Source organism: Euleptes europaea, chromosome 17 (genome assembly GCF_029931775.1).
Source record: "Euleptes europaea isolate rEulEur1 chromosome 17, rEulEur1.hap1, whole genome shotgun sequence".
Lineage (NCBI taxonomy): Eukaryota > Metazoa > Chordata > Lepidosauria > Squamata > Sphaerodactylidae > Euleptes > Euleptes europaea.
The window spans coordinates 36,682,944-36,705,608 of NC_079328.1; the positions used below are offsets into that span (position 1 = coordinate 36,682,944).

The 22,665-nt window shown below is 46.6% G+C and overlaps 3 protein-coding genes across 3 annotated transcripts in view; all 3 read right to left on the reverse strand.

The window, feature by feature from the left end:
- Window positions 1-22,665, reverse strand: part of LOC130489000 (RNA-binding Raly-like protein) — a 181,250-nt gene that overhangs the window by 46,073 nt on the left and 112,512 nt on the right. The window lies entirely within an intron of this gene.
- LOC130488996 (C-factor-like) lies at window positions 1,753-8,795 on the reverse strand. The gene is made up of 6 exons (XM_056862699.1): window positions 8,648-8,795; window positions 7,106-7,157; window positions 4,973-5,160; window positions 3,970-4,128; window positions 3,193-3,303; window positions 1,753-1,866 (listed from the first exon to the last, which is right to left on the reverse strand). Exons 1-6 carry the CDS (start codon window positions 8,792-8,794, stop codon window positions 1,753-1,755), a joined length of 771 nt encoding a protein of 256 aa, XP_056718677.1. The 5' UTR covers window position 8,795.
- Window positions 11,286-21,567, reverse strand: LOC130488994 (C-factor-like). Its single transcript, XM_056862697.1, has 6 exons — window positions 21,420-21,567; window positions 17,543-17,594; window positions 16,340-16,527; window positions 13,893-14,051; window positions 13,102-13,212; window positions 11,286-11,402 (listed from the first exon to the last, which is right to left on the reverse strand). The coding sequence occupies exons 1-6, from the start codon at window positions 21,564-21,566 to the stop codon at window positions 11,289-11,291; spliced, it is 771 nt and encodes a 256-aa protein (XP_056718675.1). The 5' UTR covers window position 21,567; the 3' UTR covers window positions 11,286-11,288.

Genomic DNA, 22,665 nt, shown 5'->3' on the forward strand with positions numbered 1-22,665 from the left:
CCAAGTCTTGGCTAATCCTTATTATCTTAGTATCTGTGTACATTCCCTTAATGCATATGGCGATTTGTGTACTACAGACATCTGACAACCCCCCCCCCCTGCCGCCGCCGCCATGGACAAGGCTGTCAAACATAGGACATTTTGGAGGACATTGATTCATAGGGTCGTCATGAGTCGGAAGCAACTTGACAACACTTAACACACACAACACACACAGTGGTTAAGGAGGTGATTTGTCATTCTCAGTTGAAATATTTCTGTCCCCCATCCATCATGAAAAAAAAGCACCAGCCTGCTTCACAGGACTGTTGTAGCTAAAGGAAGAAAGTAGTATATACTTTTTGTCACTTGGAAGCTATCCGTGTGACTTTGGACCAAGATAAATTGTAATTCTTCTTCAAAACAGACAGGAAAGACATCTAAAGAATCTTCATCTTAATTTTCAGAGCACTACTCAAATCATGCAAAACAGATTGTTTTGAGGGTATAAACATAACTATATTAACTTATATATAATGGTACCACCATGTGGTAAATGTGGGTATTGCACGTTGAGACTTCAATGCTGTCAATCAAGTCAGATCAGCCATTGGAGATCTGATTGGCTACGCAGATTAAAATAACATTACTTTGGCGGCAGCTGCCATACCAGTGTTGGTTTTATCCTCTCCTTCAGTCCTCTTTCACAGTGTATTTTTAAAAAATTACTCCTCACCCCCTGAATTTGGGCTTCCTCTGTGCATGTGTGTGTGGTTGCCTCCTCCTCCCAAAGTGGTCATTTTGGTTGCGCCAACCACCATGTCAAAATTCCAGGGTGCCCACGGGGTCAAAATGGTTGAGGACCCCTGCTCTAGTAGATGCCCTCTTTCCTGTCAGCCTTTAACAAAAATTATCACTGTGCTTTTTTCAAGAATAAGAGTTAGTTTTTATATGCCGACTTTCTCTGCCACTTAAGGGAGAATCAAACCCGCTTACAATTGGCCTTCCTCTCCCCACAACAGAAACCCTGTGAGGTAGGTGGGGCTGAGAGAGAGTGACTAGCTCACCCAGCTGGCTTCATGTGTGGGACTGGGGAAACCAACCCGGTTCACCAGATTCGCCTCCACTGCTCATGTGAAGGAGTGGGGAATCAAACCCAGTTCTCCAGATCAGACTCCACCACTCTTAACCACTACACCATGCTGGCTCTCAAGTTCTGGAAATGCTAAGAATGTCTATATTTTGTTACAGTGCAGCCCTGTCACCTGTGTAAAATAGGAGTCTTGAATAATTCAGCTTTGCACAGTTTGTGGAAGGTCAGGAGAGTGTGCAAATCAGTTCCAGTAACAAAATGTTGGGTCAGGCAGCACCTCCAAAGAGTATTAGCATGGTAAAGTGTTTAGAGTGTCAGACTAGGATCTGGGAGACCCAGATTTGAATCCCCTTCTGTTATGGAAAATTGTTGACTGGCCTTTCGGCCTAACCTACCTCACAGGGTTGTTGTGAGGAATAAGTAGGCTATTGTCAAAGATAGGACATTTTGGAGGACTTTCATTCATAGGGTCGCCATGAGTCGGAAGCAACTTGAGGCACTTAACACACACACACACATTGTAGAGTGTAGAGTTTATTCTCAGATTGAAAAATTCTGCCCACCAAGCAAGCTGAGCGAAGGAATCTTAGCAGTGGCACTGCCTCTTCCTTCCTTGATTCCAGGTATCTGCCACAGAAACAACCTGGGATATTGGAGAGCTCTGTCTCGGCCTACTGACGTCACCAAGGCATTTTGCTTCCCTTCCAGTTAAGGAAAGCACCATTGTGTTCATCACTGAGTTTGGAAAGGACACCCAGGATCTCTTGTGCGCTCTCGGCAATGGTCAGGGCACCCTGCAACAATCAACAAGAAGTAGCGACTGAGCTGCATGGCTAACAGCCTCTATCTGGAAGACTGAATTTTGCAAGCTGGGTGGGACATCTTTCCTATCTGGACCTCAGTGCCATCAAGATAGGAAATCAAGAACTCTAACAAAGCCGAAAGGTTTATCTCTCTTTGAATGCATGCCCCAGTTATGTCTAAGCACATGTGCTCCGTAACTGTGAAACTCCCTAATGATAGAGGATGGCGATTCTATTGCACAAATCCATGCCAGGAGGAAACTGCTTTGTGGGAAAGAATGCTTCTTGCTTCTGAAGTAAAAAGCGTTGTCCACCCCTGGCCTAAAGAACCACGGTCCAGGGTCTAACTTCCTGTTTCTTCAGGGGGGTTCAGTTCTGCACACGTTTTGCTCCCTCTGATGGTTGATTCAACATCGCACAGCTTTAAATGAAGCATTTCTCCCTGCAATTGAAATCAGCAGCTTCTTGCGCTCGATAAAAATTGGTGTTATATCGAATTGACCACTAGAGGGAGCAAAACGCATGCAGAACTGAAGAAATACCCCAAAGAAACAGGAAATTAGATGCAAGGAACCTGCGAATGCGTAAAAGCCCATAGATGCTCCAAAAAAACCCCACTGCAATTTGATATACAGGAAGGAGCAAATCCTCCATGTGGAAGCAGCCTAGAAGTGCTTCTATAACTTATCCATCAACACTGAAGAAACAGGAAGTTAGACCCTTGATCATGGTTCTTTAGGCCAGGGGTGGACAACACTTTTCACTTCAGAAGCAAGAAGCATCCATCAAGACATGATAGAGGTCTATAAAATTATGCATGGTTTGGAGAGAGTGGACAGGGAGACGTTTTTCTTCCTCTCCCATAATACTAGAACACGGGGTCTTCTGCTAAAGCTGGAGGGCGAGAGATTCAAAACAGATAAAAGGAAGTATTTTTTCACACAATGCATAGTTAAATTGTGGAACTCCCTGCCCCAGGATGTGGTGATGGATGCCAGCTTGGAGGGCTTTAAGAGGGGAGTGGACATATTCATGGAGGAGAGGGGTATTCATGGCTATTAGTTAGAATGGATACTAGTCATGCTGCATACCTATTCTCTCTAGTATCAGAGGAGAATGCCTATTATTTTGGGTGCAGTGGAGCACAGGCAGGATGGTGCTGCTGCACTCGTCTTGTTTGTGGCTTCCTAGAAAGGCACCTGGTTGGCCACTGTGTGAACAGACTGCTGGACTTGATGGGCCTTGGTCTGATCCAGCAGGGCCTTTCTTATGTTCACTTCTACCCATATGTCTCTCTTTCCCAAAAATAGCACCCACCTCCTGGCCGCCCATGTTGGTCTTCACCCATCCTGGATGAATGATCATGCACAGAATCCCATCCTCCTTGTAACCCACCGACTGGCACTGGGTCAGCATGTTAAGAGCGGCCTGCAAGAAGGGAAAGGAGACGATGGCCAGGTACCAGCAGGGACTCAAGGCGAACAAAGTTCAAAACCATACATGAAAAAAGAGGATAACCTAGATTTGCTACCGACTATGTGCTCCTGAGGGGAGAAGCAGCAAATCCCAGCCCCCTGAGGATTATACCTGGAGACCACACAGGTGTCCACATACATGCTGAAAAACACACACCCACAAATGCAATTTGTGTTGCAGCCAAGATGATTTCCACAGTTTGCAAAGGGAAACGAGGACCATCTATTCTACTAAATGGACAGGAAGGCCATGGAATCATAGAGTTAGAATGGACCACCAGGGTCATCTAGTCCAACCCCCTGCACAATGCAGGAAATTCACAACTACCTCCTCCCATTCCACCCCCCAGTGACTCGTACTCCACACCCAGAAGATGGCAAACAAAAACAAAACAAAAACAAAACAACCCTCCAGGATCTCTGGCCAATCTGGCCTGGAGGAAAAGTTGCAAGAGGCACTACCCTGGGCATGCCAGAAAGGGCCCCGAGAACCAAACACTAATGCAAAACTTCCTGCCCTCCCTCTCATGATCTGCCTAAGGTCATAAAATCAGCATTGCTAACATATGGCCAGTTTGCTAACAGCGGAGAAGTCAGAACACTTGGGGAGGGCACCTACCTTGCTGCAGCGGTATGGGATTGCGACGCTAATGTGGGCGAGGCTGGCTAACTCGATGGAGCCCATGTCAGAGGAGATGTTGATAATGGCTGCCCTGCTGCAGCTCAGCCCTTTCTCTGAGCTCTCTTGGGCTGCCCTCCTTAACAGAGGCAGAAAAGCCTGGAAAGGGGAGGAGAGAAAGATGACTGGCTTGGGGAGGGGCCAACTCATGGCGACCCTATGAATCAAAGTCCTCCAAAATGTCCTATCGTTGACAGCCTTGCTCAGGTCTTGCTAACTGAGGGCCGTGGCTTCCTTTATTGAGTCAATCCATCTCGTTGGGTCTTCCTCTTTTCCTGCTGCCTTCAACTTTTCCTAGCATTATTGTCTTTTCCAGTGACTCTTGTCTTCTCATAATGTGGCCAAAGTACAATAGCCTCAGTTCAGTCATTTTAGCTTCTAGGGTCAGTTCAGGCTTGATTTGATCTAAAACCCACTGATTTGTTTTTTTGGCAGCCCACGGTATCCGTAATACTCTCCTCCAACACCACATTTCAAAGGAAACTGCTTTTTTCCTATCAGCTTTCTGACAGTCCCTACTGGGGCAAAATGACCAAACCCAGAATGTTTCAACTTAGTCTTGACAGATCTCAGAAGCTAAGCAGAAATATTTTGACCTGGTGCCTGAGAGTAAGGAAGGTACCAGGCATGTCTCAAGCGGGAGGGCATTCCAAAGGTGAGGCGCCACCACCAAAAAAGCCCTGTCTCTTGTCACCACCTGCCTTATCTTTGCAGGTGGGGGCCACAGAGAGCAGAGCTTGAGAAGAAAATCTTAGCTGGTGGGGGTGGAGGGAACAATACGATAGTTGCTCTTGGCTCCTAGGATTCTTTCCCCCTGTCCCTTGTGACCAAGTAAACAGAAGTCAGAGATGTTCTGCCCGTCCAGCCGGCCCAAGCTGCTCTTTGCATGGATGTACTGCAGCTCGTGGCCTATTCTGATCTCCTGTGCCCAACACAGCCGTACCTGACTCACTAACAGTGGCCCAATCACGTTGGTCTTGTATCCATTGATCATGTCTTCCTCGTTCACTGTGTCCAACGCCACCTTGTTAAAAATGCCAGCATTGTTTATTAGCAGATTCAGCCCCGACCCTTTCAGGTGGTTCTCCACGCACGCCGCGGCATCCTTAATGCTTGTGGAACTTGTAGCATCTGCAAAAACAGAGGTGGAAGGAAAGAGTAATAGTTGGGAAGAGTTTTGGCGCAAGGGGAGCAACGGGGACAGTTCTAACCTCGCTTGATTGGGCCACTGTTAGTGAGTCAGGTACGGTGCAGAAACGATCAATCAAAATGATCAGGGGGCTACAGCAACTGCCCCATGAGGAGCAGTTAAAACGCTTAGGGCTGTTTAGCTTGGAAAGGAGGTGGTTAAGGGGAGAAATTATAGAGGTCTATAAAATTATGCATGGTATGGAGAGAGTGGACAGGGAGAAGCTTTTCTCCCTCTCTCATAATACTAGAACTCGGGGCCATCTGCTGAAGCTGGAGGGCGAGAGATTCAAAACAGATAAAAGGAAGTATTTTTTCACACGACACATAGTTAAATTGTGGAACTCCCTGCCCCAGGATGTGGTGATGGCTGCCAACTTGGGAGGCTTGAAGAGGGGAGTGGAAAAGTTCATGGAGGAGAGGGCTATTCATGGCTACTAGTAAAAATGGATACTAGTCATGAGGCATACCTGTTCTCTTCAGGATCAGAGGAGCCTATTATCTTAGGTGCTGTGGAACATGGGCAGGATAATGCTGCTGCAGCTGTCTTGTTTGTGGGCTTCCTAGAGGTACCTGTTTGGCCACTGTGTGAACAGACTGCTGGACTTGATGGACCTTGGTCTGATCTAGCAGGGCTTTTCTTATGTTCTGATGGTCTTATGTTGCTCAAGGCAGGGCCTTCAGCGACAAGGGAATGAAGGTCACCAGATGCCTTGGTGAGACATCAGCTCATGAGAGGACTGTCAAGCTCAGTCTGCCCTGGGATGGCCTTTTAATACACCAAGACTGCAGCAGGAGAGCCTTACAAAAGAATCTGCAAACTTGGTGGCGGAAAGGGCCATCGAGTCACAGCCAACTTATGGCAACCTGGTAGGGTTTTCAAGGCAAGAGACAAGCAGGGGTGGTTTTGCCACTGCCTGCCTCTGAGTAGCGACCCTGGACTTCCTTGGTGGTCTCCCATCCAAGGACTAACCAGGGCTGACCCTGCTTAGCTTCCATGATCTGATGAGATCAGGCTAGACTGGGCCATCTAGGTCAGGCCCTGCAAAAGTTACTGGCCCTAAAAAAAAAAAAGTGCTATTAAACATGAATGCTCAGATATACCCAAGTTAGCCATTTGCAATTAGTGGGGTGTAACTTAAGGCTGTTGCCGTAATTTTAGCAGGCAGTTGCATTCAGGTACACAAAGACGCCCAATTCTCACAACCAGAGGGCCAGAGAATAATGCATATTTTATATACTTCTTTATATACACCAGCATGGTGTAGTGGTTAAGAGCGGTGGTTTGGAGCGGGGGAGTCTGATCTGGAGAACTGGGTTTGATTCCCCACTCCTACACACGAAGCCAGCTGGGTGACCTTGGGCCAGTCACGCTCTCTCAGCCCCACCTACCTCACAGGGTGTCTGTTGTGGGGAGGGGAAGGTGATTGTAAGCCGGTTTGAGTCTCCCTTAAGTGGAAGAAAAAGGTGGCATATAAAAACCAACTCTTCTTCTTCTATTTTGTCCTGCCAACCCCACCCCAACCTCTAGGTCCCAACAGACCTGTGACCTTGGCAGAAAAGCCACCACTGCAAAACAGCTTCACATACAAGCAGCACATGAAGAGGGAACCCTGTTCAGACTGGAGGTGGAAAAAGCTCATGGCTGAATGTCCTTTGTAGGAAAAAAAAACTCAACTACAAAATAGCAAAGGCCCTGTCCTAACTGAGACTGAAAAGTCTAAAGAAACAGGGCCAACTGCTTTAGAAGCCAAAAAGCACTAGTTCTGTTTCAGTCCGGTCTTTAGGGAGCAGATGCAATACGGTGGGAGAGTTTGACCAAATGGAGTAGAAGCAGAGGAGTCCTATGGTCCCCAGAATGAAGGATACAGGCCAAGAAAGGAAATACCTAGCTTCACCATCACAAGGTTGGGGTATTTGGAAACCAGATTCCTGAGTTCCTGAAAAGACAGAGGCAACAGGTAAGAAAGTCGAGCAGAGAAGGATAAATGAAGAAGGTAAAGTTACACCTTTGTTTGGACCATCTTAGGTTGGTAGTAAACTATGCAAGCTTACAAGTCACACAGAATTCTTCAACTAGACATCCCCCCTCCCCGTCTAGTAAGGTCTATGAAACTAATGATTTATTTAAGTGCCCACTAGTCCCTTCCCCTCACAGGTCTGTTGTCAAGCACAGAAATTTCTGAAATAAGCATACATTTAGTGTGTGTTTTCCCAACCACACTGAAACCAGTTTATTGCCCAATCGAATGAAAGCGTATTTGTATCTTTTGGGATACTGGACTACACGTTCAAGGGACAGGAGAGGGAGGGCAGCTAAAATGTTCTGTAGCAGCAATCCTATTTTATTTCCCAGAAGAAAAATGGGAATTTGGCTACAGAAGGTAACGCATTTGAGAAATTCCTTTGGCTGTTCCCCAAAACGTTTTCTTAATACCGATGATTGCCAAGTATAGTTTAAAAAAGTGGATTGAGAATTATTTCTTTTAAAAGTTTTTCCCCCTGCTGTCCAAAGCTGGTTCCAGCATTAGGTGAAAGTGGAATCATTAATATGAAACTTATCTTTCTAATCTCCAATGTTTGCCAGAAAGGCGTCTGTCGTGTTCGCCTGCAATTTCAGCCAAGTCCTCAGCTGTACTTTCAAGTACAGTTTTCAAGTCCCAGAACTTGTGGGAATTGGGGCTCCATTCCTCAATAAACCCCGTAGTGGCACTTACTCCCAAGTAAACACAGCTGCAGCCTTGCGGACTTTTATGCATGGGAGGTTTCGCCTTGGATTTGCCACTCTCTAAATGCACATTTCCCCCATCCAAATTCTCCAAACTCAACAGATGCAGAGTTTTGAGAATTCAGATGGGGGAAATGTGCATCTGTGTGTGCGTCTGTAAAGTGCCGTCAAGTCGCAGCCGACTTATGGCGACCCCTTTTTGGGGTTTTCGTGGCAAGAGACTAACAGAGGTGGTTTGCCAGTGCCTTCCTCTGCACAGCAACCCTGGTATTCCTTGGTGGTCTCCCATCCAAATACTAACCAGGGCTGACCCTGCTTAGCTTCTGAGATCTGATGAGATCAGGCTAGCCTGGGCCCTCCAGGTCAAGGCAAATGTGCATCTGAGTGTGTGTGTGTGTTAAGTGCCGTCCAGTCGCTTCCGACTCATGGCGACCCTATGAATGAAAGTCGTCAAAAATGTCCCCTCTTTGACAGCCTTGCTCAGATCTTGCAAATTGAAGGCTGTGGCTTCCTTTATTGAGTCAACCCATCTCTTGTTGGGTCTTCCTCTTTTCCTGCTGCCCTCAACATTTCCTAGCATGCGCATCTAGAAAGCAGCAAATCCAAAGCAACACCTCCCATGCAGAAATGGCCTTTAGCCCCAGCGAGCTGCCGGGTAAACACGCACCGGTCGCAAACAGGCACCCACCCCCAGCTCCGCACCTGTGCGCGCTCCACGTCCGGCTCCCGGCTGCAGGCGAAGACCCATTGCGGCGGGTCGGGCTCGCTCAGGAGTTGCCGGACCAGCCCCAGGCCGATGCCTCGGTTCGCTCCGGTCACCAGGACGCTGCGCCCTCCCAGCCCGGCCATCCGCTCCGGCTCCGGCCGCAGCTGCCCGACTGACCGGCAGTGACCCCGACACTCCCGGGGACGTTCCATCGGGCTGCCGGCACAACGGCGCCCTCTGGTGGCCGCGCGCGGCCAAGCCCCGGCCGAGGTTAGAAAGGAGGAGCAGGAAAGGGCAGCATCCAGTAGCCCAACAAAGCTCATATACCCTGCCAGAAAGCGTGCCAACTTGGAAGGCTTTCAGAGTAGGGTTGCCAACCTCCAGTTACTCTCAATAATAGATACGTATGCTGAACAAACACTAGTTAAAGAGAAATGCAGCACCAGCTCGTTTAAAAGTAAGCAATTCAAAGAAACTAAGCCCACCACTAAGAACTGTGGAGGTAAATGAATATGGAACTCGAAAACAATTCAAAACAAAAATATATTTAAGCAATCCTTGCTAACATATTGTGTTTAAGTAAAAAATATATGTACGGTTACTTCACCCATATACATGGCATGGAAGCCTCAGAATCAATTCAGTCCAAACAGTTCAGTCCAAATCCTAATCATGTTTCATCATCAAGGATTGCTTAAATATATTTTTGTTTTGAATTGTTTTCGAGTTCCATATTCATTTACCTCCACAGTTCTTAGTGGTGGGTTTAGTTTCTTTGAATTGCTTAATTTTAAATAAGCTGGTGCTGCATTTCTCTTTAACCTCCAGTTACTAGCTGGAGATCTCCTGCTATTACAACTGATCTCCAGCCAATAGAGGTCAGTTCACCTGGAGAAAATGGCCGCTTTGGCAATTGGACTCTATGGCACTGAAGTCCCTCCCCTCCCCAAACCCCACCCTCATCAGGCTTTGCCCCCAAAAACCTCCCATCCGTTGCAAAGAGGGACCTGGCAACCCTATTTAAGAGGGGAATGGACATGTTCATAACCAATAGTGCTATCCATGGCTGCTGGTCAAAATGGATACTAGTCACGATGTGTACCTATTCTCTCCAGGATCAGAGGAGGATGCCTCTTACGTTAGTAGGGTTGCCAACCTCCAGGTACTAGCTGGAGATATCCTGCTATTACAACTGATCTCCAGCCGATAGAGATCAGTTCACATGGAGAAAATGGCCGCTTTGGCAATTGGACTCTATGGCACTGAAGTCCCTCCCCTCCCCAAACCCCACCCTCCTCAGGCTCCACCCCAAAAACCTCCTGTCAGTTGCGAAGAGGGACCTGGAAACCTTATATATTAGGTACTGTGGAATGCAGGCAGGACAATGCTACTGCAGCAGTCTTGTTTGTGGTCTTCCTAGAGGCACCTGGTTGGCCACTGTGTGAACAGACTGCTGGACTTGATGGGCCTGGGTCTGATCCAGCATGGCTTTTCTTGGGTTCTTAAGTTTTGTTAGTCTTTAAGGTGCTATTGGACTCTTGCTCTTTTCTACGGCTACAGACAGACTAACATGGCTACCCATTGTGATCTATCTCCTTAGAAGCGAGAAGCGCATTTAGGTGATTTAGTGTAATTTTAAACCATGTTTAAATTGTTTATTTATTTCATTTATACCCGACTTTCTCCCCAGTGTGTTCTCTTCTCTTCCATTGTATCCTTCAGTGGATTAGAAGGGTGTAACTTTGCCTGGACCCTGACCTGGATGGCCCAGACTAGCCTGATCTCATCAGATCTCAGAAGCTAAGCAGGGTTGGTCCTGGCTAGTACTTGGATGGGAGACCACCGAAGAATACCAGGGTCGCTGTGCAGAGGAAGGAAACAACAAACCACCTCAGTCTCTTGCCTTGAAAACCTTACTGGGTTGCCATAAGTCAGCTGTGATTTGACTGCCCTTTACACACATAAAACTTAAGTAACATATTGTGGGAAGACAAGAGTCACGGGAAAAGACAATAATGCTAGGAAAAGCCTTGAAGGCAGCAGGAAAAGAGGAAGACCCAACACAAGATGGATGGGCTCAGTTAAGGAAGCCACAACCCTTGGTTTGCAAGATCCAAGCAAGGCTATTTAGGATAAGATGCTTTTAAGGTCACAGAGGTCTGTTATGCACGGCTGTTTCAAATTCGAGATAAAACAGTTCTCTGAAGACACAAGCAAAACACGGAGAATTGCAGGGGGAGAGTGAGGCGACCTCTGACAGTCAGAAACTGAAACAAAATGTTGGGTCAGGCAGCACCTGCAAAGAGTATTAGCATAGTAAAGTGTTTAGAGTGTCAGACTAGGATCTGGGAGACCCAGGTTTGAATCCCCTTCTGTTATGGAAAATTGTTGACTGACCTTTGGCCAGTTACTCTCTTTCGGCCTAACCTATCTCACAGGGTTATTGTGAGGAATAAACAGACAATGTAGTTTATTAAACAGAGTGTAGAGTTTATTCATAGAGTGAAAAGTTCTGTCCACCAAGCCAGCTGAGCGAAGTAATCTTAGCAGCGGCACCATCTCTTCCTTCCTTGATTCCACGTATCTGCCACCGAAACAACCTGGGATATTGGAGAGCTCTGTCTCGGCCTACTGATGTCACCAAGGCATCTTGCTTCCCTTCCAGCTAAGGAAAGCGCCGTTGTGTTCATCACGGAGTTTGGAAAGCACATCCAGAATCCCTTGCCCACTCTCGGTCACGGTTAGGTCAGCCTGCAAGAATCAACCAGAAGTGGTGAATGAGCTGCACAGCTAACAGCCTCTCTCTGGAGGACTGACTTTTGCATGCTGGGTGGGACATTTTTCCTCTCTCGACCTTCGTGCCATCACGACAGGAAATCAAGGACCCTAGCAAAGCCGAAAGGTTTATCTCTCTTTGAATGCATAAGCACATGTGCTCCATAATTGTGAAACTGTTTTATGATAGAGGATGGCTGTGGCTCAGTGGTAGAGCATCTGCTTGGCATGCAGGAGGCCCCAGGTTCAGTCCCCGGCATCTCCAGTAAAAGGGACTAGGCGAGCAGGTGGTGGGAAAGACCTCTGCCTGAGACCCTGGAGAGCCGCTGCCAGTCTGAGTAGACAATACTGACTTTGATGGACCAAGGGTCTGATTTGGTATAAGGCAGCTTCATGTGTGTATGTGTGTTCATCCCAGGAGGAAACCGCTTTGCAGGAAAGAACACTTCTTGCTCCTGAAGTGAAAAGCATTGTCCACTCCTGGCCTAAAGAACCACGGCCCAGGGCAAAATTCGCACTCGAGGGCAGCACCGACAATTGTTGTGATTGGGACTTTCTGGGGCTTCCTTTGCACAGCGACAATTCCCCATTGTGGACTCTTCGCAGCTATAAATGAACAGGTATTTGCTACAGCTATGGAGCATCCACACCAGGGGATTCTCCATTCTTTCCTTATCTCTTTGTACCTGCTGTTCCCCTCCCGCCCCCAGTGCCACCAGAAGGCTTTCTGCCTTTCAGAAAACCAGCACAACCTAGCCCCATCTCATCAGAGATTGGAAGGTAAGTAGAGTTGGCCATGGTTAGTACTTGGATACAGGACCACCAAGCAAGACAGGGGTTGCTATGCAGAGGAAGGCAATGACAAACCATCTCTGTTTATCTCTTGCCTTGAAACCCCCATGGTCCTGGGATCACAATGAGTCAGCTGCAACTCTATGGCAGGTATACTGCTATGGCGTTATGCTGTGATAAAGCTAGTATGGGTTTTAAAAGGCCAGCTAAAACCCCACTGGGGGTTGGCTGGAGGGGGGCAAAGCAATAGGGAGGGGAAATGGAGCCAGATTGGGGAAAGCCTGGAAATCTGCATGTTTGTGTCTGCACTGGAGGGAAATCCAAGTTAGTGCTGATGTTTTGAGAAAGGCAGGAGCAAAGGAGATTTGAGAAACATCAGGGGAAATCACTGAAGGGGCATGATGTCTCATAGGGTTTTTATGCATTCTCAGTTTCCTTGCATCTAACTTCCAGTTTCTTCGGGGTGTGCGTGTGCGTGTGTGTTCAGTTCTGCACACGTTTGGCTCCCTCTCATGGTTGATTCAACATCACACAGCTTTAAATGAAATGTGTCTCCCTGCAGGTCAAACCAGCAGCTTTTTGCATTTGATAAAAATTGGTGTTATATTGAACTGACCACTAGAGAGAGCAAAACACATGCAGAAAAATACCTCAAACGCATGCAGAAGATATACCCCAAAGAAACAGGAAGTTAGATGCAAGGAAACTGAGAATGCATAAAAGCACACAGATGCTTCACACACACACACACACACACACATCCTGCTGTGTGAGATCAAGGAAGGAGCAAATCCACCATGCGGAAGCAACCTAGGAGCCCTTCTATAACTTATCCATCAACACTTCTATTCATATGTCTCTCTTTCCCAAAAATAGCACCCACCTCCTGGCCGCCCATGTCGGTCTTCACCCATCCTGGATGAATGATCGTGCACAGAATCCCATCCTCCTTGTAACCCACCGACTGGCACTTGGTCAGCATGTTAAGAGCGGCCTGCGAGAAGGGAAAGGAGACGGCCAGATGCCAGCAGGGACACAAGGCAAACAAAGTTCAAAACCTTTTCATATATGACAAAGAGGAAAACCTAGATTTGCTACCGACTATGCGTTCCTGAGGGGAGAAGCAGCAAATCCCAGCCCCCTGAGGATTATACCTGGATAACACACAGGTGTGCACATACATGCTGAAAAAAACACACCCACAAATGCAGTATGTGTTGCAGCCAAGATGATTTCCACAGTTTGCAAAGGGAAACGAGGACCATCTGTTCTACTAAATGGATGGCCAGGAAGGCTGTAGAATCATAGAGTTGGAAGGGACCACCAGGGTCATCTAGTCCAACCCCCTGCACAATGCAGGAAATTCACAACTACCTCCCCCCACTTCACCTCCCAGTGGCCCATACTCCACCTCCAGATGGCAAAAACAACAACAACAACCCTCCAGGATCTCTGGCCAATCTGGCCTGGAGGAAAATTGCTTCCTGACTCTAAAGTGGCGATCGAACTACCCTGGGCATGCAAGAAAGAGCCCCGAGAGCCAAACACTGATGCAAACCTTCCCACCCACCATCTCATGAGCTGCCTACCGTCATAAAAACAGCATTGCTGCCATATAGCCAGTTTGCTAACAGAGGAGAAGTCAGAACACTTGGGGAGGGGGAGGGCACCTACCTTGCTGCAGCGATACGGAATTGCAGGTTTAACATAGCTGAGAGGTACCAACTCGATGGAGCCCAAAGCGGAGGAGATGTTGACAATAGCTGCCCTACTGCAGCTCAGCCCTTTCGTTGAGCTTCCTTGGGCTGCCCTCCTTAACAGAGGTAGGAAAGCCTGGAAAGGGGAGGAAAGATGATTGGTTAGGGGAACATCCAGGGCATCTGCAGGACACTGCAATCACAATTTAACTCAGCATGGTTCCTTGTGTAACAGTCCACAGAGGGGGAATATGACCAAACCAAGAATGTTTTGGTCCAATCTTGACAGATTTCAGAAGCTAAGCAGGGTCAGCCCTGGTTAATACTTGGATGGGAGACCACCAAGGAAGTCAAGTTGCTACGCAGAGGCAGGCAATGGCAAACCCCCTCTGTTAGTCTCTTATCTTGAAAACTTTACCGGGTTACCATAAGTTGGCTGCGACTTGACACCACTTTCCCTCAGCCTGTAGTTGGAGAAGAGTCTGGTAGTGCCTTTAAAGAACAACAAAAATGTCCAGGGTATAAACTTTCATGGGTCAAAGACCATGTGCCCCAAACTTCTTTCAGCTGCTACCAAGTTTGGAATTAATATGAAAACTGAGACTCTCAGGATTCTGTCTAGAGACTGTATTCTGGAAGAAGAATGAGGAAGCAAGGCGAAGAATTACCTGGTTTCCTCACTCTTCTTCCTATCCCCTAGTCCCGGGTGTTGAACTCAATTGTTACGAGGGCTGGATATGACATAAATGTCTCTTGGACGGGATGGGCTATGCCTCGCCAGCCCAGATTCAAAGTGGGGTGTGTGTGGCCGTGTGCCTGCCTCGGCTGGCTCGCAGGCTGGATAAGAACTCTCAAGGGGCCGAATCCGCCCCCCCCCCGGCCTTGTATTTGACTCCCCTGCCTTAATCCAAACCCTGCATAAAACACAGATGTTTGCCACTGGAATAAAGTCTCTCAGATTGCACAGCCTTGCGCTGTTTATGCCAAGTTCTGCAACTGAGAGAGGAAGAGGGCTGATGTAGCCTACTGACCCAGGCACTTGCTGGTAACCTTGAGGGGGGGGGAGAGAAGAAAAAAGAGGTTGATAACTGCACACAGCGTATAAGGGAGACATATGTAAACCAGTATTACAACTAGAGTCAATCTTACCAGATGTTTGAGTGGTAATATAGTATACAACCTATATATATGCCTGGTTTGATTTAAACTTTGTATATGTATATCTTGCAAGATCTGAGCAAGATATACATATATCTTGCAAGATCTGAGCAAGGCTGTCAAAGACAGCACATTTTGGAGGACTTTCATTCATAGGGTCGCCATGAGTCGGAAGCGACTTGACGGCACTTAACACACACACATATGTATATATTTTTGTAAATGTGTGCAGGTGTTACACGGGTTTTAATTGACCACTGATGGCCAAATAGGCCAAAACGCATCTGGCATGTGGTTAGAGACATCAACCTCAGGAAATGCCACTGTTTTATTTTAATATTTTTAAATAATTTTAATCTAGACATAGCGCTTCCAATAAATTATATTTTCATCAATTTTATATTTATTATTCTAGCCAACCTTCGGTACCCAGCAACCTTGTGGGGGGTTCAGATAGCAGCTCTTTCATCTCCCATACTATGCTAACGCTGCCCCATCAAATTAGGTATTTGTGGAGGTTATGCGTCCACTACACCATAAGGTTATGCGTCCACAACACCATGAGCAAGCCCTAAGGAGGTTTACCACTGTGGTGCACCTTTCTTTCTATTTACTGATTTAGGAAATTTGTATGTCTCTTCTCTGGACCAGCGGGAGGCATCTCACAACAATTAAACCAGTCAACGCAATGAAAACATTTCAGTAAAACAAAATCACACAATGAAACAGCCGGTAGAATGAATAAGTGAAAACAGAATTGATTAAAAAATATACCACGCCAATAAAAACCAGCCAAGCCAATTAAAAAAGCCAGGGCATAAAAGTATAAAAACAAACAGAGCTGTCTAAAAATATATAATGAAATGGGCCTGAGGATAGGAGCAGACCATAAAGCAACTAAAAAGAAGCTCCTTGGTTAGAAGCCTGTCTAAAGAGAGATGTTCTGGCCTGGTGCCTGAGAGTAAGGAAGGTAGCAAGCAAGTCTCAAGTAGGAGGGCATTCCAAAGGTGAGGCGCCACCACCAAAAAAGTCCTGTCTCTTGTCACCACCTGCCTTACCTTTGCAGGTGGGGGCCACAGAGATCAGAGCTTGAGAAGAAAATCTTAGCTGGTGGGGGTGGGGGGAACAATACGATAGCTGCTCTTGGCTCCTAGGATTCTTTCCCCCTGTCACTTGTGACCAAGTAAACAGAAGTCAGAGATGTTCTGCATGGATGTACTGCAGCTCATGGCCTATTCTGATCTCCTGTGCCCAACACAGGCGTACCTGACTCACTAACAGTGGCCCAATCACGTTGGTCTTGTATCCATTTATCATGTCTTCCTCGTCCACCATGTCCAACGCCACATCTTTAAAAATGCCAGCGTTGTTTATTAGCAAATTCAGCCCCGACCCTTTCAGGTGGTTCTCCACGCACGCCGCGGCATCCTTAACACTTGTGGAACTTGTAGCATCTGCAAAGACAGAGGTGGAAGAAACAGGTAACAGTTGGGAAAGGTTTTGGGGCAAGGGGAACAACGGGGACAGATCTAACTTTGCTTGCTTAAGCCAGGGCCTTCAGCAACAACAGACATCAGTCCATGAGAGGATTCGGCCCTTGTCAATCTCTGTCTGCCCTGAGATGGCCTTTTAATACACCAAGATTGGAGCAGGAGAGCCCTACAAATGAATCTGCGAAGCTGGCGGTGGAAAGGGCCGTTGAGTCACAGTCAACGTATGGTGAGCCCGTAGGGTTTTTAAGGTAAGAGATGAGCAGAGGTGGTTTGCCATTCCCTGCTTTTGTGTAGCAGCCCTGGACTCCCTTGGTGGTCACCTACCCAAGTACTAACCAGGGGTGACCCTGCTTATCTTCCAAGATCTGATGAGGTCAGGCTAGCCTGGGCCAACTAGGTCAGGGCAGGCAAAAACTTCTGCCCCCCCCAAAAAGTGCTATTAAACATGAATTCTCAGATATACCCGTTAGCCATTTGCAATCAATGGGGTCTAACTTAAGGCTGTTGCCATAATTTTAGCAGGCAGTTCAATTTAGGTACACAAAGACACCCAGTTGTCACAACCAGAGGACCAAGGAATAGTGCAGATTTTATATACATCATTCCAATTTTGTCCTGTCAACCCCAACCTCTAGGTCCCAACAGACCTGTGACCTCAGCAGAATAGCCACCACTGCAAAACAGCTTCACATACAAGCAGCGCACGAAGAGGAAACCCTGTTCAGATTGTAGGTGGGAAAAGCTCATAGCTGAACGTCCTTTGTAGGAAAAAACTCCACTGCAAAATAGCAAAGGCCTTGTCCTAACTGAGCTGAAAAGGCTGAAGAAACAGGGCTTTAGAAGCCAAAAAGCACTAGTTCTGTTTCAGTCTGGGGAGCAGATGGAATGTGGCAAGAGAGTTTAAGACCAAATGGAGTAGAAGCAGAGGAGTCCTAAGGTCCCCAGCATGAAGGATAGAGGCCCAGAAAGAACATACCTAGCTTCACCATCACAAGGTTTGGATATCTGGAAACAAGATTCCTGAGTTCCTGAAAAGACAGAGGCAACAGGCAAGAAGGTCAAGCAGAGAAGAGTAAATGAAGAAGGTAAAGTTACACCTTTGTTTGGACCATCTTAGGCTGGTAGTAAACTATGCAAGCTTACAAGTCACACAGAATTCTTCAACTAGAAATCCCCCCTCTTAAATAAGTGTACATGTAGTGTTTTCCCCCCCCAACCACACTGAAACCAGTTTATTGCCCATTCAAATGAAAGCATATTTGTATCTTTTGGGATACTGAACTACACATTCAAGGGATGGGGGAGGGAAGGCAGTTGAAATGTTCTGTAGGAGCAATCCTCTTTTATTTCCCAGAAGAAAAAGGGACATTTGGTTACAGAAGGCAATGCATTTGAGAAATTCCTTAGGCAGTTTCCCCAACACATTTTCTTAATTTAATACCTATCATTGCCAAGTATAGTTTAAAAAAATGGATTGAGAATGATTGTGTTTTTTAAAAGTTTTTTTCTGCTGCCCAAAGCTGGTTCCAGCAGTAGGCTAAAGTGGAATCATTAATATGAAACTTATCTTTCTAATCTTCAGTGTTTGCCAGAAAGGCGTCTGTGGTATTTGACTGCAATTTCAGCCAAAGCCCTCAGCCGTACTGTATGGCCTTTCGAGTCCCAGAACTTGTGGAAATTCAGGCTCCATTCCTCAATATCTACTTTGAGCACACCAGACTAATTTCATCTCAGCTACCTGCTCAATATGATTCCTAACCCAGTTAATTTCTAAAATTCAAGGTTTTTTACTGGCAAATAAAGACATACTGAGAGTATGTACAAATTTGCAAATATGGTGAATCTCACGAATTTGCTTCGGAAAATGCCAATTGAGGATTACAAACCTCAATTGGCAACCATTTTTTGATAGATTCGACTGAAATAAGTTATAATTGAAAGAAATAATACTGTAAAGTTACTAGCATGTTGAGATTGATATATATTAATAACCAGCGGGTTTAAAATAGAGTTATTTAAATACACCTAAAACTCGTTTAGACCTATCAGTTATAGATAGTACTTGGATGAGAATTTTGATTATGTTTTACAACTCCATAAATAAATAGCTGGGCCTAAGATAAGATTGCTTTTATTAAAGTATATGGGCACAGACTAAGAATATAATGTAAGAAGGTAATGTATTTTCCCTATGTATTTACCCTTTCCTTTCTGTTTTTGTACCCTTTATAATAAAAACCAGTAAAAAATGGAAAAAAAAGTCTCCTTGGAGGAAAGATGGGATAAAAACATACTCCACAGATATTTTTTAAAAACAGCCTCTTATGAATTGGCAACTGAAGAGAATTTGTAGGGACCTTCACGTGACAGATTTCTTTAAGGACAAAGTAGCTCTTTGAATAATTGTGTCTTCATAAATCTGTCTATTAATTCTTTTGCATTTAAGATATTTCTAATCCGCCACAGAGTCGATGTTCTCGTGCGCATCTGCTTCGTTGCCAGGGTACCTGTGATTTATTATAACACATGTTCAAGACAAAAATCAAGAACTGTGTGATAGCCGAAGGGCTCACATATGTATCACAGAATAAGCTTCTGTGGGCCAGAACCACGACATGGGTGTCTTGGGGGGCGGGCAATGCCCCTGCCTGCAATCCTCATTGCACTGATTTGTTTTATGTACCTGACACAAACACACTTCCCACTGTCTTAGATACTGAGGCTGAACGGGCAAAAATGGTTAGCATAAGTAGCCCCTGAGAATCTGCTTTTCCCTTCCTGTAAGAAATAACAATTATGCATTTGTCTCGCTGTTCCAGCGATTCAGAGCCTCAGCCTTGAACCGGGGGAACCATCTCTGCTGTTCCTTCTCAAAGACTATTGTTTTATGTTTCCATTGACACAACTAATCAGCAAGAGGTCATCCAGAGTGATCCACCCCCCTTATAATTATTTCCATGGATTCCATTGTCCCGGTGTACCCCAAGGGCTGCAACGTGCCCGTTTTCATTATTAACTTTAAAAATACATTATTTTTTTCAAGTATTTTTTTCTTGTTTATAATTCTCATTCCACTTCTGGCCAGAAACTAGAAAGTCCCTTCCTTGCATGAATTACTGCAGAAGGCTTTCGTCTACCCTGCAGCCAATAAAATAGCCTGCTCTAGTGTTATATTCACTCTCAAGGATTATATTCCAGAGACACCTGCCTTTCTGGGCTGACAACCAGGAAGGAGGGGGGGGACTAGGGTTGGTATATAATGCCATAAGTATACTTTACTGGTATATAACACCATGGAGTCCACCTCCAAAGCAGTCATTTTCTCCAGGGAACTGATCTCTGTTGTCTGGAGATCAATTATAGTTCCAGATCATCTCCAGGCAACACCTGGAGGATGGCAACCCTGGGGGGACCCATTAAGAGAATTTGCTCCATAGTTTCATTTTGTGTTTCATTAGACGATAAGTCATTATGAATGGGAGGTTTTGCCTTGGATTTGCTGCTCTGTAGACGCACATTTTTCCCTTCCGAATTCTCAAAACTCAAAAATAAGCCCCCATGCAGAGTTTTGGGAATTCATACAGGGGAAATGTGCAAACAGAAAGCGGTAAATGCAAGGCAAAACCTCCCATGCATAAATGGCCGATGTCTGTAACAGAGAACTGCTAATTAATGGTTTTGTTATTAATATTACTATTCTTTTGTGGGTTGATTTCAATCCAGAAATTAACCACCCTTCTCTCTTCCTTTTCCAACTCAACAGCCCAGTCTCAAACATGGCAATTCAAACTCAATTCAAGCGGACTCACTTCCAAGTTAAGGATGCATACAGTGCGGTTTTATTTTATTTTAAGCCGATCTGCTCACCGAAGCAGATCACAGCAATATTACAATGAGGAATAGTTAAAAAGCAGAAACGGCTTTAAAATTTCAGTACAAACTTAGGCCATTTATGCACGGGAGGTTTTGCCTTGGATTTGCCACTCTTTAGATGCACATTTCCCCCATCCAAATTCTCAAAACTCAACAATAAGCCCCCATGCAGAGTTGTGAGAATTCAGATGGCGAAAATGTGCATCTAGAGAGTGGCAAATCCAAGGCAAAACCTCCTGTGCATAAATGGCCTGTCACATCACCTACTCTGCAAAAAACACCAAGGACGGAACCTGACGCTGTCTGCATGCAACATGGGCCATTTATGCATGGGAGGTTTTCCTTTGGCTATGCCGCTCTCTCGATGCACATTTTCCCCATCCGAATGCTCAAAACTCAACAATAAGCCCCCATGCAGACATTTTCGGATGGGGAAAATGTGCATCGAGAGAGTGGCATAGCCAAAGGAAAACCTCCCATGCATAAATGTCCCATGTTGCATGCAGACAGCGTCCGGTTCCGTCCTTGGTGTTTTTTTGCAGAGTAGGTGACAGGCCATTTATGCACAGGAGGTTTTGCCTTGGATTTGCCACTCTCTAGGTGCACATTTTCCCCATCTGAATTCTCACAACTCTGCATGGGGGCTTATTGATGAGTTTTGAAAATTTGGATGGGGGAAACGTGCATCGAGAGAGCGGCATCGCCAAAGCAAAACCTCCCGTGCACAAATGGCCTTATGGCAGGAACTCCACTGACGGCAGTGGGACTTACTCGCCAGCAAACGCGCACAGGATCGTACCGCGCAGCTACAGTCCCAGCAGTCCTGGCTGGGAATAAACGCCACCGCGGCGCTTACTCCCAAGTAAACACGCCAAGGCCCGGGTTGCCCCCAGCTGCGGACTTTCGGCTGGGAGTTCAGCCCCAATCGTCTTCCGTGCAAACATGCACCGGTGGTCAATCTCCGCCGCCAAGCTCCGCACCTGTGCGCGCTCCCCGTCCGGCTCCCGGCTGCAGGCGAAGACCCATCGCGGCGGGTCGGGCTTGCCCAGCAGTTGCCGGACCAGCTCCAGGCCGATGCCTCGGTTCGCTCCGGTCACCAGGACGCTGCGCGCTCCCAGCCCGGCCATCCGCTCCGGCTCCGGCCGCAGCTGCCCGACTGACCGGCAGTGACCCCGACACTCCCGGGGACGTTCCATCGGGCTGCCGGCACAACGGCGCCCCCTGGTGGCCGCGCGCGGCCAAGCCCAGGCCGAAGTTAGAAAGGAGGAGTAGGAAAGGGCAGCAGCCAGCAGCTCACGAAATCTGGTATCCTGGAAGGCTCGCAGAGGGGAGTGGACATGGGCCATTTCTGCATGGGAGGTTTGGCTTGGATTTGATGCTCTAGAGATGCACATTTTCCCCATCCGAATTCTCAAAACTCTACATGAGGGCTTATTTTTGAGTTTTAAGAATCTGGATGGGGGGCGGATGTGCATCTATAGAGCAGCAAATCCAAGGTAAAACCTCCCATGCAGAAATGCACATTTCCCCCCATCCAGATTCTTAAAACTCAAGAATTTGGATGGGGCAAAACCTCCCATGCAGAAATGCATAATCAACACAAAGACCCCAAGTTGTCAGAGGGGTGACGGTGAGTGAAACAGCCAAGCATAAAAGACCTAATTCATAGGGTCACCTTAAGTTGGAAGTGGGTGCTGTGGTGAGAGGCAGGGAAACTGCAATATGAGAAACCCTTATCAAACAAGGAGTGCTTGAAACAATCTTTTCCCTACTCTCGAATCCTGTACACACCCAAATACCCACCACCACACCTGTGGCCATAGCAACAACCATTCAAATCAACAACTTGATGTTTGTGCAAATATTGAAATGTTTTATCGGTATTCAGAATTGGAAGGCGGCAAAAGCAGATTAAAGGCTGCTTCCCGGCCAAAGAAACTGGTTCTCTGGCTCCTGACCCATTTCTGAAGTGATGTTTATAGCTCAATATAAAATGGGTTAGAGGGAAATCACTCATGCACTACACTGAGCCCCAGCTTTGCAATGGATTGCGGTTCCATGGCAGAGAATCTGCTTTGCACGCAAAAGGTCCCAGTTTCATTTCCCAGCGTGATTCCTTTCCCTTCATGCGCAAGCATTTGCACCGGAGTCAAGACACATCCATTCCTCATTCAGAGACTAAGCACAGTCCTAAACAGAGTTGTGTGTGTGTGTGTGTGTGTGCCA